Below are 14,633 nucleotides of genomic sequence, written 5' to 3' on the forward strand. Positions count from 1 at the left end.
TATGAGACTGTATGAGACGTAATGAGACTGTATGAGACGTAATGAGACTGTATGAGACGTAATGAGACTGTATGAGACGTAATGAGGAGTAATTGTGCTAGAAAACACACACAAAATCAACTTAAATATGCTAAAAGCTCCAGAAATAAAGAAGGGTCTAGGTGTGGTGGAAGTTCCATAAACACCACGTAGTTTTCTGATGAGACTACAGGTGAAGCTTAGAAATCAGGTCAACATACTGGAGGTCAGGTGACAGGAGACGAGAAGTATCTATCCAGTCTCTGATGTCCAAACGTGTCCTGTTGTTGTGTGTTTGCGTCCCCGTCTCAATCAGAGAGCCTGCGTAGACAGCTGCATGATAACGGGAGTGTTTTGCTTCAGGACTATCTCTGTTTGGAGGTTAGTGGGAGCAGTGTTACAGGGCCCGCCGTGGTGGTTTCTGATGCATCCCAGATCGAGGCTCAAGCTGACCCTCTTTACTGTGGCACCGTCGATATCTGGAGATATCACATACTTCTTAGTTGGGTCTAGAGCTACGAGCACCAGAAAAGACACAGGAGACTGCAGAATAGCAATGCATAGCATAGTTCTTCTGCATTTCAGTGCCAGGCTACAAGAACAAGGTAGACTAGATATCTTTAATATTTTGTTAAGACATTAGCATGTCACATGTCATGTCAGCACAATCTGTTTCCATGTGAATACCACATCACTTATATCAACTTCTCAAAAACACACCCCAACCTGAAGGCTAGAGGGACTCATAGATTGTACATTTTTAATTTTATTCTTGATACAGACTGATTAGAGGAGCTTTGAGTAAATTCATCTACCAGCTCTATGAATCTTTGAGTGTCTATGATAAAGCGCTATATAAATACAATGAATTATCATTATGAGTAAGATGGGGATGGAATCGAGAAGAGCATCAACAGCAGTTGGTCCCGATAGGATGAATCTACAGTTGGGTGCTTGAATGTCTACTGGACATAGCAACAAAATAAGTAAAACATGTTATTTTTTCAGTTAACCGAGCCTGAAACATCTGTTCAAGCTAGCTGCTGTCCCAAAAATACAAAATAGAGATTTCTATTTCATCCGCTGCAGCTTTTATACACAGTAGTACAACATTTTGTGTGTGTTTCCACATTTGATGATCCTGCTTCCACCCCTCGCTGTGTGTACTGTATGTACTTTGTGTACTGCATGTACTGCATGTGTGAGGTTGACTGAAAATGTGCAGAATGGACAAATTCCTCGTGGCTCTGTAGTAAGTAATAAAAGTCGTATTATGCACATGTGGATGGGACTGAACCCTGACTAACACGGTGTGTATGGAGAGGTTAATCTGCAGAGTCAAGCTCACCAATAACATGACCCGGGGGGGGGGGGGGGGGGGGGGGGGGGGGGGGGGGGGGGGTTATATAATCCATAAAATCCACTCTGCATTGCCTACGGAGACCAAACGGCGCTCTTTCATGTGTTCCAAGGACTTATTAATACAGCAGGTGAACACTTAATCTTCTTTCATTTCAAATGTCGAGTATTTAAATCAACAGTGTCGAAGTGCATTAAACAAAGGTCAAAAGAACAAGAAGTATCAGCGAGCCGACAGATGCATTTTTCTTTATTTGGCCTCAAACAGGAAGGAGAAAATCTTGTTTTTTAAATATTAAGACACCCACAGAAGAAAGCCCAAAGCCTCTTTTGTTTTTGCAGCCCTGGCTTTGATTTATGTAATATCTAATAACAGGGCATAAAATCAAATTGCTCACATTATTGCTCCTGAACAAGGAGCTTTAGGAGGGATAAGCCGTACGGGATAATCTAGACTTTAATCACTTGTTGCTTTTTTTTCTCAACCTTGTCTGTGACCCAACAGGCCAAAGAGGTCCAAGGTGACCCGGTGAAGTGAAGGCCTTCGTCAACGTGACGACTGAAGGTCTCGGTGTGCTTCAAGTACAGCGTCTGATCCTCCAAAGGCAACCAAAACTCCCTTTTCTGACGGCTGGATTAGTGTGTATTCTACAATTTTTTGTAATTTTCTAAAAACCGCCAAGCGTGCAGAGGTGTTTGATGAATTATGTGGATGTATTGTAAGACCAGGACACTTGGATCAATGCTGGGACCCCCACCTAGTAATTTTTGTATTTTTTGTATTATCTCATGCATTGGTGATTTAGGAACTTATGAACAAAAATCTTCAACACATCAGAAATCGCCAGACCCACCAGACTCCATGTAAATAATCACTACTTTTAGCGTGTATATAACCAGCATATGTCTACATGTAAATGGGTGAATTAAGGATTTATTTCAAGCAAAACCAGAGCGGTGATTTCTGAAACAGTGGAATAACAAACCAAGATGGTTTTTGATAGTTTTATTTGTTTCTGTCGACTTTGAATGAAGTGTGTTTTACGATGATTAAAATGAGTGATTATTTAAATGGAGTCTGGTGCGTTTGGTGATGTTGATTTTGTGGTTGTTTCATGTCAAACAAAAAGGATCTTAGTCTTTAACAAAAAGGTATCCATATCTGCTGGGATCCTTTCTATAATATTGTCAGACACTAATAATCTGCAGCACATAACGGCACATCTGGTGATGCAAGCTGAAGTAACGCATTTGCCAGCTTGCCAAAGGTTGCATTAAATCTTGTGGCCGGGTTAACTCAGTTGGTAGAGCAGGCGCACATATCTAGAGATTGACTCCTCAATGCAGCAGGTTGAACTCCGACCTGCGGCCCTTTGCTGCATGTCAGCCCCCCTCTCTCTCCCCTGGTATGTCTTCATCTGTCCAGTGGAAATAAAAGCCTAAAAAGACCCAAAACAACAACAAAAATTGGTTACATTGAAGCTTGTTTTGCTTAACACTGGACTCATTTCAAAAAGAGTTGTAATTTAGACGCACATGAATGGAGAAAGAGGGTCCAGGTTTAAAAATACTAAAGATACCCTTAAAAATGCTGGTGAATGGTTGGGGCAGTGTGTCATCTGGGAGGTTTTGGTGCGTTTTTTCCTCTTTCGTGAGCTTCTGTGTGCCAGCAGTCGTGTCTGGTGTGGCTTCTTCCAGCTCAGGACGCTCTGCTGTATAATTGATGAGCAGGTGTTGAATTCCCAGCAGGGAAGCAGTGCTCATCGCTCACCTTTAAGGACAAACACTTTGCCAGAGGGTGCAGAAAGCGGAGCAGCGTGAGGCTGCGATACAACGGTATTTTATTTCTTTTACACCAGTGGGAGGACAGTCAGGACTGAGGACAGCAGACGCCATGATGAAGATGTCCCTGGGCTCGGAGGACAGAGAGGTCGGCCCTGGACATAACAGGATATTAACGCTTGACAAGTCAAACATTTGATCCTGGATAGTTTATTCCGTCAGTAGATAGGTGGAAGTCATAAATAACGACTGTGACACACTGTGGCAATCAAGAGAAATCCATAAATGTTGCCTTTACTGACCAAAGCTACTCACTGTAGACACAAAAACATGGAGAAAACCAAATATCACAATATATTTGAGCAAATACCGCAATGTCGATATTGTAGGGTTGTAAAATTAATGCTTTCACAAAACATCCACACGAGATGTGTGATAAATAATCATAAGTAATGTAGAAATATAACGATTAAGTGGGTAAAAGGAAATAAAAGCACTGCAGGAAACAGTCTGGAAAGTTGAGAAAATGACATCACTTTACTGTAAAGCAGCCTTTAACCCTCGTGTTGTCCTCGGGTCAAATATGACCGGTTTACAAAAACTCTCTATATCAGAAAAAAACGTTTAAAAAAAATGACAAATGTTGAAAAAAAACCTACAAAAAAGCAGGAACAGACATGATTTTTTTTTAAACGCTGAAAAAGTGGCCTAAAAAAATTGGAAAAAAATGACAAAATACATCAAAAACACTGAAAGAAGTGACAAAGAAATAGTAAAAAAAAAAATTGATTAAAACATAATTTAAAAAAGTCAGAAAAGTGACAAAAAAATAGGAATAAAATTTGAAAAAAAAAAATGGAAAACGGGACAAAAAACATCAAAACACTGGAAGAAGTGACAAAGAAATTGTAAAAAAACAAAAAAAATTATTAAAACATAATTTAAAAAAAGTCAGAAAAGTGACAAAAAATAGGAATAAAATTTAAAAGAAATAATAATTGGAAAACGGGAGAAAAAACACTGGAAGAAATTACAAAGAAATTGTAAAAATAATTGATTAAAACATAATTTTAAAAAAAGTCAGAAAAGTGACTAATGTAATAGGAATAACATTTTTTTTTTTTTTTATGAAAAAAGGGACAAAAAACATCAAAAACACTGGAAGAAGTGACAAAGAAATAGTAAAAAAAAATTTGATTCAAACATAATTTAAAAAAAGTCAGAAAAGTGACAAAAAAATAGGAATAAAATTTGAAAAAAAAAAATATTAAAACATAATTTTAAAAAAGTCAGAAAAGTGACAAAAAATAGGAATAAAATTTAAAAAAAATAATAATTGGAAAACGGGACAAAAAACACTGGAAGAAATTACAAAGAAATTGTAAAAAATAATTGATTAAAACACAATTTTAAAAAAGTCCGAAAAGTGAAAAAAAATAGGAATACTTTTTTTTTTTTTTTATGAAAAAAGGGACAAAAAACATCAAAAACACTGGAAGAAGTGACAAAGAAATTGTAAAAATATAAATTGATTAAAACATATTTTAAAAAACAGTCAGAAAAGTGGAAAAAAAGGAATAAAACTTATAAAAAAAATAAAAAATAAAATGTTGAAATTTCAACCCAGAAAAACACAAAGTTGCAGGTCAACAGGAAGAGGACACAAGGGTTAAAACCAGGGACAGACAACACTGGTGTCATATCACAATATCACGATATCCCAAATCTAAGAGCAAAATTAGAATTGAACTACCTGGACCAGGGATGGACCTTATAGATTATCGGCCCTGGACGATATTTGGACCGTTTTTACTCAGTTTTTAGATTATCCGTGTCAGCGTTTTCATTCATTTGTTAAATAACTGCTTAAAGCAATTAAACCTTTGTGTTAGAGTTTGTAACATTCCCCAAAAAAATGTGACTTAATTTTCATTTTAAATGAACACTGGTTACAAATATCTTCTATTGAATTCATTAACAGCCAATAATCGGTGTTGATATCGACCAGAGTCGACCCCTTATCTATCTAGACCGATGAATAGCACTACAGTAATCACTCAGATACCTCAAAGTGGTTGTGGAAGTGATTTATTAAAGACAAGCACCGAGATGAGGACCTAGGACAGACCACCGATCTGGTCTGCCGTTGCATAGGAAACTGGACTGGACTCTGTAAGGGAGCCCGGCCATGTTCCAAACCTGCAGACCTCCATCCCCAGAGTTGGAGTTCAGGTAAACAATGGGTCCACTTCAAGTAGAGGTCTCCTAAAGACCGTGATGAAGAACACGAGGAACCGGGCTACCGCCGAGGACACTTATGTCTTTTCCACCAAGGCTAAACCAGGTGCTGGTTCTGGTGCCAGTTTGGTGCTGGTTCTACTCGCCAGTTCTCTAAGAACCAGCTGGTTCTGGGGTACGTAGCTGTTGAGTTGGAACCCGTGTTCTTGACCCTGAACCAGGTTTGTTTGTGTGGAAAAGCAAAGAACCGGTTCTATATTTGACTCTGAACCAGCACCAGAACCGCCTTGGTGGAAAGACTTTAAAGAGGTCCGGATGTCACCATGAGGAACGTTAACCCTTGTGTCGCCTCGCGTTGACCGGAAACTTTGTGTTTTTGTGGTTTGAAATTTCAACAATAACGTTCTTCCTATTTTTTGTCACTTTTTTCTTAATTTATGTTTTAATCAATTTTTTGTCATTTCTTACAGTGTTTTTTATGTTTTTTTGTCACTTATTCCAATTTTCTGGATCACTTTTTCAGCATTAAAAAAAAAAAAGTTTTTTTTCCTGTTTTTTCTTGTTTTTTTTCAACATTTGTCACTTTTTTCAACCTTCTTTTCTGATCTGGAAAGTTTTTGTAAACCGAGGACAAAACAAGGGTTAAAATTTAAATATTTTGCCAGGATAATATTCACTAACTAAATAAACATTTACTTTGAAATCAAAGCCTCCTGCTAATATATACTATACCCTGTGTACTTTATGAGCATATAAAACTATGTTTTTGGGCCTTTACCAACCAATATTTACCCTACCAACTACTTGGATTAACAGTGGCTTTTTTCTACACGTGTATTCTGGCACTTTTCTATCTTTTTTATCAAACATTAACATAAAAACAAAAAAACAGTCACATATTTAAACATGTCTCAAAGCGATAAAACCAGTTCTTATCCATAAAAGCCACATGCAGGACTAAGGACCTGAACATCCCTGAAGAAGACCACAGGTTGATCCAAGCGGCGTTTGGTTGCATATCTTCACGTAAGGATGATTAAAAATGTAAAAATTTAAAATTTGAGCTCTATAAGCGGCGATTTGGTCGGACTGGAAGTTGTCTTTAGCGACGCTCAGATGGCGAGGAGATGAAGACACATCGAGGTGGCGGAAGCATTAACTGGGGTTGAACGTTGAACTGCAGATCCTATTTAAACACACTTACCTTGTGGAAACTTAAAACCATTTGTGTGTGTGTGTGTGTGTGTGTGTGTGTGTGTGTGTGTGTGTGTGTGTGTGTGTGCAGGGGGATGATCGCCAGTGTTTGAATGATGTACTTTCTGTTGCTGGAATGAATACATGACTGCCCCCTAGTGGCAGGAGCACCTTTAAAACACAATGCAAACCCTGAGAAAGACCTGCTGAAGCCGAGTGGCTGGCCCAGCAGTTATTCTGCTCTCCTCCCATGATCATGTTAGTTGTTTTGTTTTGTTTAAATCCAGCTGGTAAAAGCTTCTCCAGTGCACTGAATCAGCAGGTCCAGTTTTGTCCGGGAGTCTTAATTCACATGTCAACAGGACAGTAGGATTTGGCCCGTTGGGACCCGGGCCAAAACCACATCCTCCCACACAGAAACGGTGATTCAAACTCTGGTTTTATTTCGGCGCTCTCTCTCTCTCTCTCTCTCTCTCGTCACACGTGGCACTGGTTGGCCTGGTTTGGTTTGGAGGCCAGCTTCCTCTCCCACTCCTCCTCCACCACCTTGTACAGCTCCATGGTGGCTCTGGCGTCCTCCACGGACGAGTGGCCCTTCCTCCCGGTCTGGAGACACAAGAGACGGCGAGCGGGACATCACTTTGGACCATTTCTTTTGTTTGTTTTTTAAACCTTCCCACAGCTCAAAGGATTCCTCCAAGCTGCAGTTTGGATGTGTCACTGACCACTGACCCATACGTGATTAAAGTAGATTCTGGCTACTTGTTAAGGTACTTTTTTTTCCAGCGAAGAACTTTAAACCTAACTGAAAACCAACAAAAAGTCCTTTGCAGCCGTGGAATACACAACACTGCAGGCCTCGGCTCTACACTACTACGTTTTGGTTAAAAAGACAAATATCCTTTGCTATATTAAAAGGTGTTCTAAGCAATGTTGGGTGACGTTAGTTTCTTGTTGACGTTCAAAGTATTTCTACAGTGTGTTCAGGGGACAGACAGCTAGCAGATAGTGAGTTGTTTTTTACAGTGTGTTCAGGGGACAGACAGCTAGCAGATAGTGAGTTGTTTTTTACAGTGTGTTCAGGGGACAGGCAGCTAGCAGATAGTGAGTTGTTTTTTACAGTGTGTTCAGGGGACAGGCAGCTAGCAGACAATAAATGTGAAAAACGTGTGACGCTTAGAGCACCTTTGACACACTACTCTGGTGTTTCTGAGCCCTTAAAAACTGAAATATCTGGGAAACACTGCTACCCCGGTTGTGGTTTGCATGTACGGAAGCTGCTGAACACCTTTGAGGAGTTCCTCCTACCTGGATGTCTCGGTTGAAGATGGCCTTGGTGAGTCTCTTCAGCGAGGCGCACTCTTGCACGCCGAAGCCGGCCTTCTCGTTGAGCAGCGGGATGCGAGACGTGTCCCTGGTCAAGGCCCCGGGGTGAGAGTAACCCAGGACCTTGAAGTCGTTGTGGACGGCGTGGCCAATCACCACCTTCCCCATGAGCAGCCTCAGTATCTGCCGACAGGGGGAACACACTCACTCTCAGGACAACATTGGGATTACACACAATAAAATGCACACTAGTTTTACACTAAGGGCACTAAAATTAGCCCAAATCACCAGACAAATGCTGATAAAAATATGCAAGTAGCTGGTGGATTTGCTTCACTCACCTAACAAGAAAAACAATGATAATCTATTATATCAAATGTGAATATTCACTAGCCATTTGGCCGGTGGACAAAGTTTGGCAGACTTGGGTTGGCATATCGTGTCGGGAAGCGATTTAGGACTGAATCACTGTCGATTATTTTTCTAAATTAATGGTTTTTACTCATTTGGTCTCTAAAGTGACAGAAAAATTGTAAAAATAGGGCATCAGTGTTTGCCAAAAAGTACATGTGACGTCCTCAAATGTCTCGTTTTGTCCACAACTCAAAGATATTCAGTTTTCTGTCACAGAGGAGAGAAGAAACTAGAAACGTATCCACATCTGAAAAGCTGAAATCAGAGATTTCTGAGGGTTTTTTGTTAGTAGAAAATGACTCAAACAGATTCATCTTTGCAGCTCTACGCTGTTTTCTGACATGTTACGGAGCAAAAGATCAATTAAGCGGAGAGCAGAGCACAGTTGGGAAAAACTCACGTATTGAAATGTAACGTAACATGTAGCACGACTACATGGTACGTTACATTTCAGGACGTTTCTGCAACGAGGTGACGGACAGAACTGGGGAAAAACACGCAATCAAACAGCTGGTGCAAACGGTTCCCCCACCTCCTTCCTGGCCTCGGCGTACGGTGTGGCGTGGACGAGGTCGCTCCGCCGGATGCCGCTCCACCGAGTGCGGTAGTCGGTGACGGGCATGGAGGGGTTGATGAACTTATCGTACACCACGTCTCCGTCGTAGGACACCAGGCTGCAGCGTGCGAGCTGGCTGATGCTCCCCTTCGGCCCCGTGCCCACCATCTCGCAGTCGATGGCCAGGAACTTCGTGGGGATCCCCGTCGAAGTCTGAGCGGCGGCGGCGGCGGCGGCGGCGGAGGGTTTGTGGACGCCAGACCCTGAGGGGCGAGGGGCGGAGGCCGTTGGGTTCGAGTTCCCGGGCTCCTTCGGCTTTTCGTGGCCGCCCGTGCTGTTCACGGGGACAGTCGAGGAAGGCCGGCTGTGCGCGGACGTCGAAGGCCGGGCGCTAGGGTGCGACGCGCCGCCGGCTGTGCTACCCGGGCAGGCCGAACCCTCGCCCTGTGTGAAGGTGGACGGAGGCTTTGCACACGCCCCATTCTGGCGCCGCGGAGGTGGCTCGTGCCTGGACTGTCCCGTTCGGTGGTTGAATTTATTTCGACCTTGCGGGAAGCCCCTCTGCATCTTTTTACGAAACCAACTGTTGTTCCTCCGTGGGTTTCCTGTCTGAGGGCCGCCGCTCTGTGCAGGCTCGTCGGACACGTTGATCATGATGTCCGACATGGTTACGCTCGCCAAATCCAGAAAGAGGACAAAGGTCAGGTTTACTCAAAGCAATTGACTCGCTCTCGTCAACAGGTCTTAGCCCTTTGTAGTCCAGTTTGCATCGGCTGAAACCAGTAGGCATGTATCATCCTGCAACACAAAGACAACATGCATTCATCAAACCTTGTGTTGATTGGCGGGTCTTGAATGTATAACTGCTTAATAACCTGTGTAATAAACTCCCAAAAACCTGCAGAGCCGCCGCTACTCTCAAATCTTTTAAATCAAGGCTGAAGACCTTTCTTTTTGATGCTGCCTTTCTTCAAATGACTGCTCATTTCTTTAAATATCTTATGCTGCACTGTAACTTTTATTCTTGTTTTATGTGTCTATTATTTTTTAACTGTCTATTCGTGTGTTTTACCGGTTTTTTAATGCTCATGACTTTTAACAGTTTGTACTTGTGTTTTATCTGTTTAACTGATTTTGTGTGAAGCACTTTAAATTGCCCTGTTGCTGAAATGTGCAATAGAAATAAAGCTGCCTTGCCTTGCCTTGCCTTGCCTTGCCTTGTGTGTGCACCCAGCTGCAAGCTAAAGCAAGAGTTTCAGAGCAGCATTGGAATGCATGAGCAAATATACATTAATGTTGACTTTTGTTTTCTCCTCAGTTGTTGAGAAAAGTCACTAAATTCATATATACTGGACTTGGGAGCAATTACAAGGTAATTGGGTGTTTACATTCAATGCTACTCCACGTTATAGAACTATCTATATACGTTAACTCCACTACAAATCAGAGGAGATGTTGTACTTTTTACCCCTCTAGATTTTGGGGGTTGCAGAAGCTCAGTCAGTCAGTAGGGATCTACTTAACTTTACGTTAAAATCTAACGTTAAGTTTCGCTTACGACAGTTTAGCGAACGCGGCCGTTGACGTTAACCGCCAGCGAACGTTAGCTCCGCTCAGGCTAACGCTAGCTGAGCTGTTGCTATGCTAGCTAATTCTGTGGTTAGCGGTTGCTAGGTACGAGTGTATCTTAACGGAGAATTCGGCCGAGCGTGTTTGTGAACGTTAGTGGGTTGATACCGGAAGATTCCCACTTCGGAAAATCTCTACAAAATAACTTTGTGAAATGTAAAACCAGACCTGCTGAACACTGTGGACCTCAGGCTTTCTTCCTGCTCACAACAAACTATCAATATCCGGGTCATGCTGCCTTCAGGGACAGCCAGAAAATGTGACAAAAATAGTAAGTTTTCGACGCTTTAAAAGTTTTAACTCGTTATTTTATAGATACGTAGTCATTATTTCGCGATACTATCTATTGTGACTTAAAGGATCTGTTTTAAAATTGGCATAAATGGGCATAAGTACCTGAATTAAACACACAATTGCACAATTCTTGCCATTTACTTGCCGCAACTTATGTAGCTTGTCAATAAAAATATGTCCCTAACACAACCACTAAATCAGAGACAGCTTGGATAATCGTTGCCTTATATTGCTACGTTCTCAATGTGTGGTAATTAATTGAATGTAGATTTTACGATTTTTGATTTACGTTACTTTACTGTAACATACGAGATTCCGATCGGATCCGACCTACCGATTCAGATTTTACTGGAAGCACTTGAACGCCTCCCTAGCTACATGTGAAAACAACTAGCTAGCTAGCTATTGGCTAACTATAATTAACATTAAAAGTGAAATGCAAAACACGAGACTTTAAATTGCGGTACAGTGCGCGTTAGATTGTATCTTAGACACTTTCCCATGGTTTTAACTGGGGAAGTAACTTAGCATCTACAAGCTAACTTATGTTAGCATTAGCTCATCTCCAACTTCTATGTCAGTGAAACTGTGACCAGTGAAAAGCATTTGAAGATGTTTACCTCCAGGCTTTCTACAGATCAACAGAGAGAACTGGCCAAAAGACTCACCACGTTCCTGTCTCAGTACAGCCACGTGTCCGACTCCTTTATCATTGTACGTATCGGTGGTGAGTGACTTGTTGACGGCCTTCCCAGGTTAACCCAGCTAGCTGTGCTGCAGGAGGAAAGTTCTGTTGTGATTTGAAACAAAGGTGCTTTAAAAAGGAGGCTGCTATGGCAACGTTGTTTTCAATAACAAACACATTGTTATCGTGCATGAGGGTACTGCATTGTGTTTGTAGCTAGCTACATGTGTGTCCACCATAATATGCATTTTTGTCAGATGGGGTGTGCAGTGGTGGAGTGTGTATGTATGTATGTAGGTGTGTGTGTGTGTGTGTGTGTGTGTGTGTGTGTGTGTGTGTGTGTGTATGTATGTAGGTGTGTGTGTGTGTGTGTGTATTTCTCTTTAGTTACTTTTCCGATCATCCCCGTCCTGTCCAGTGAAAACCACGCATCTCCAGATGTGTTTATGTTGACTGTTGGTGAGAAACTGAAGGATGAGGTGTTACTTTATGTGTTTCCATGACAAACACATTGTTATTGTGCATGAAGGTACTTTATTGTGTTTGTAGCATCGTTGTGTGGCCACCACATGCATTTTTGTGAGGTGGGGTGTGTAGTGGTGGAATGTAACTAAGCACATTTACTCAAGTTTTGCACAAAGTTACTCTTCAGATCATCCCCTTGCTGTCCACTGAAAACCACGTATCTCCGGTGTTGATGTTGAATGTTTTGTGGGAAACTAAAGGATGACGTGTGTCTTTATGTGTTGCTTCTTAAGCTAAATAAATTCTTTAAAAGTTATTTTTTTGGATCAGCTGGAAAATGCGTCGTCATGAAGCTAAAGACAGGGTGTTTTTTCTGTGGTTCTCACAGGACAGCAACGCTACAAACACATGATGTTCATACAGGATATGATGCAGCCCTGCATATCACATAGAGGTGTACCGAGACCTAGATCTGGATCGATATATACTGATTCAATCCTCAGCGAGCCATTATTATCAATGCAAAGTGAAAAATTATCAGTACATGTCATCATCTTTAAGATGCGCCTTAACTTAGAAAATTCCCACTTAATATGTATTCTTTTCATTAAAAAAAGAGTCGGTTGTTTGTGATCCAGAAACATCAGATAAAGTAGGAAGTCACTGACAAGGAACATACTTCTTCCACCACTGGATGTTATATAAACATGTATTCTTGATTTCAGAACCACTGTATGGTGTAAAGGAATAATAGTCATTTATCCATAATTAGACAAGTGGATTTACATGCCTTCCCTTTGTAGTTCCTCTCCTGACTGTCACCTTGTTATTTCCCCTGCAGGAGTTCTTCACTGAGGATCTCTGGCACACTTTACCCGCCAGCTGGCAGCCCGTGCTGCAGGACCTGTCCTATCCACAGATCGCAGACCTGTTGCTGGATGCTGCACACAGAGACAACAGGTACTCCTGGAATGAAAAAAACAACAACAGCTGTTCCATCATTAGTTCAGAACTAACTATATAACAAAAACCTTTTTCACACATAAAGTGTGTTTGTGTGTATGTGTGTATGAATGAATCTATCTATCTATTCAGCCTGTTAGAGAAGACCACATTTACATGCTTACAGAATCATTAGTACAGAACTAATTATTTTAATATGACCTAATCTGCAGTCTGAGACCCGTCAGAAGTAGTATTAAGTAAGTATAATAAGTAGTATTCTTAATTCGGCTTTACAAAAACAAACTACCGTTTCATGATAAGATGATGAGCAGAAATCCAACACCTCGGCTTTGAAACGACTTTTTAAAACACAGCGTGTTTTTACCTTATCGCCTGTTCATTTGAACCATATTTCATTTCAGTTATATATTTGTTGTTTTCGTCTGTCCTTTTTCAAAGTGCCCCATCTTCTATTTTAACTATTACAACGATGTGTTACTGTGTTGGTGTCAAGTCAAGTGGGTTAAATTGTCATTTCCAACAAAGGTAAAAAGACGCTATAAAAGATTACATAATTTTAAAAAAAATCTAAAAAATTGTGCTTTAAAAAGTGGTTTAAAAGCCGAGGTGTTGGATTTCTGCTCACCGTCTTATCAGGAAACTGTAGTTTTTCTTCGTGAAGTCCGGCAGCCGAATTAAGAATTAGACTTGTGTAAAGTAGATTCATGACGGGTCTCAGACTGCAGATTAGGTCATATTAAAATAATTAGTTCTGTACTAATGATTCTGTAAGCATGTAGATGTGGTCTTCTCTAACAGGCTGAATAGATAGATAGATTCATTCATACACACATACACACAAACACACATACATACATACAAACGTACATACGTAACGAAATGTTAGGCATCCAGTAGCAAGACAACCATAACACAGCAAACACATGCACACACATACACACACACATATATATCACACATACATAAGAATTCAATCAAAACTCACACCCAGAAAAGCAGTGACCGTGATAGGGTGAGATACTACGGTAGACTGAGTGTAATGACGATATTGAAGAAGTGAACAGGGCAGTAGATCATGATAAAATATTGACTAAAATAAACTAAAATACGACTATACAATATAAACATAATAACCTGTAAACTGACAGACTGAATAATAATAACAACATTATGTAACAGGGAATAAGATTATTTTTTTTGCTGAAGCACTGGCATATCCAGAGACCAATAACGTGTTAATGCCGTGTGCAAATGGTGTAAATCGTACACAATATTTAGACTTGTTAGCACAAAGGGAAATGCAAAGGGAAATAACTAGCCCTCGCGATCCAAACAATAACCGCGGGGCGTCTGTCGTTGCAGATTTCCTTCGGTGTGGCCTCTGTCTCTCCTGGCGTTCCGGGCCACGGCCCACGCCCTGGCGTTTCCCAGAGCGCCCCGGGGGGGGCGAGGCGGGGCGGCGGGCTCGGAGAAGCCCGAGGAGTTCCTGCACAACCAGAGTCAGAGCGCCCTGCTGGGACACGTGTTCAGGAAACACGTCAAACCCAAGAAGCAGCACGAGATCCGCGAGCTGGGCTCGGTACGCCGTTTCAGATCCGCGTCTGTCACGCAGTTTTAAGTTGACGTTTTAAAACATGGACAAGTGTTTTAACCCCCATGTTGTCCTCATGTTGTCCTCATGTTGTCTTCATGTTGTCTTCATGTTGT

The 14,633-nt window shown here is 41.3% G+C and overlaps 2 protein-coding genes across 4 annotated transcripts in view; one reads left to right on the forward strand and one right to left on the reverse strand.

Moving 5' to 3' along the window:
* Positions 1 to 6,641: 6,641 nt before the first annotated feature.
* Positions 6,642 to 11,704, reverse strand: isg20l2 (interferon stimulated exonuclease gene 20-like 2). Of its 3 annotated transcripts, none has more exons than XM_034873676.1 (4): positions 11,479 to 11,704; positions 8,864 to 9,685; positions 7,900 to 8,100; positions 6,642 to 7,197 (listed from the first exon to the last, which is right to left on the reverse strand). In XM_034873676.1, exons 2-4 carry the CDS (start codon positions 9,551 to 9,553, stop codon positions 7,069 to 7,071), a joined length of 1,020 nt encoding a protein of 339 aa, XP_034729567.1. In that variant the 5' UTR covers positions 9,554 to 9,685; positions 11,479 to 11,704; the 3' UTR covers positions 6,642 to 7,068. The 3 variants fall into 3 exon arrangements, with proteins under 3 accessions (XP_034729567.1, XP_034729568.1, XP_034729569.1); XM_034873677.1 differs by lacking the exon at positions 11,479 to 11,704 and adding an exon at positions 10,685 to 10,896; XM_034873678.1 differs by lacking the exon at positions 11,479 to 11,704 and adding an exon at positions 10,128 to 10,142 and having other exon boundaries at positions 8,864 to 9,691.
* The window catches only part of rrnad1 (ribosomal RNA adenine dimethylase domain containing 1), a 5,455-nt gene continuing 1,822 nt past the window's right edge, over positions 11,001 to 14,633 (forward strand). Inside the window, exons 1-3 of the mRNA XM_034873658.1 lie at positions 11,001 to 11,524; positions 12,802 to 12,920; positions 14,289 to 14,505. Coding sequence (XP_034729549.1) covers positions 11,423 to 11,524; positions 12,802 to 12,920; positions 14,289 to 14,505 — 438 coding nt within the window. The 5' untranslated portion in view covers positions 11,001 to 11,422. The remainder of the gene's footprint in view (positions 11,525 to 12,801; positions 12,921 to 14,288; positions 14,506 to 14,633) is intronic.

This window comes from Etheostoma cragini, chromosome 6 (assembly GCF_013103735.1).
Source record: "Etheostoma cragini isolate CJK2018 chromosome 6, CSU_Ecrag_1.0, whole genome shotgun sequence".
Classification (NCBI taxonomy): Eukaryota; Metazoa; Chordata; class Actinopteri; order Perciformes; family Percidae; genus Etheostoma; species Etheostoma cragini.

Excerpts from the sequence above, each read along its gene's own strand:
- isg20l2 (XM_034873676.1), bottom strand. The coding sequence starts at position 9,553 with ATGTCGGACATCATGATCAACGTGTCCGACGAGCCTGCACAGAGCGGC. Across the intron at positions 8,101-8,863 it reads ACGCCGAGGCCAGGAAGGAG|ATACTGAGGCTGCTCATGGG; the intron begins GTGGGGGAACCG and ends CCCTGTCGGCAG. Across the intron at positions 7,198-7,899 it reads TCTTCAACCGAGACATCCAG|ACCGGGAGGAAGGGCCACTC; the intron begins GTAGGAGGAACT and ends TTGTGTCTCCAG.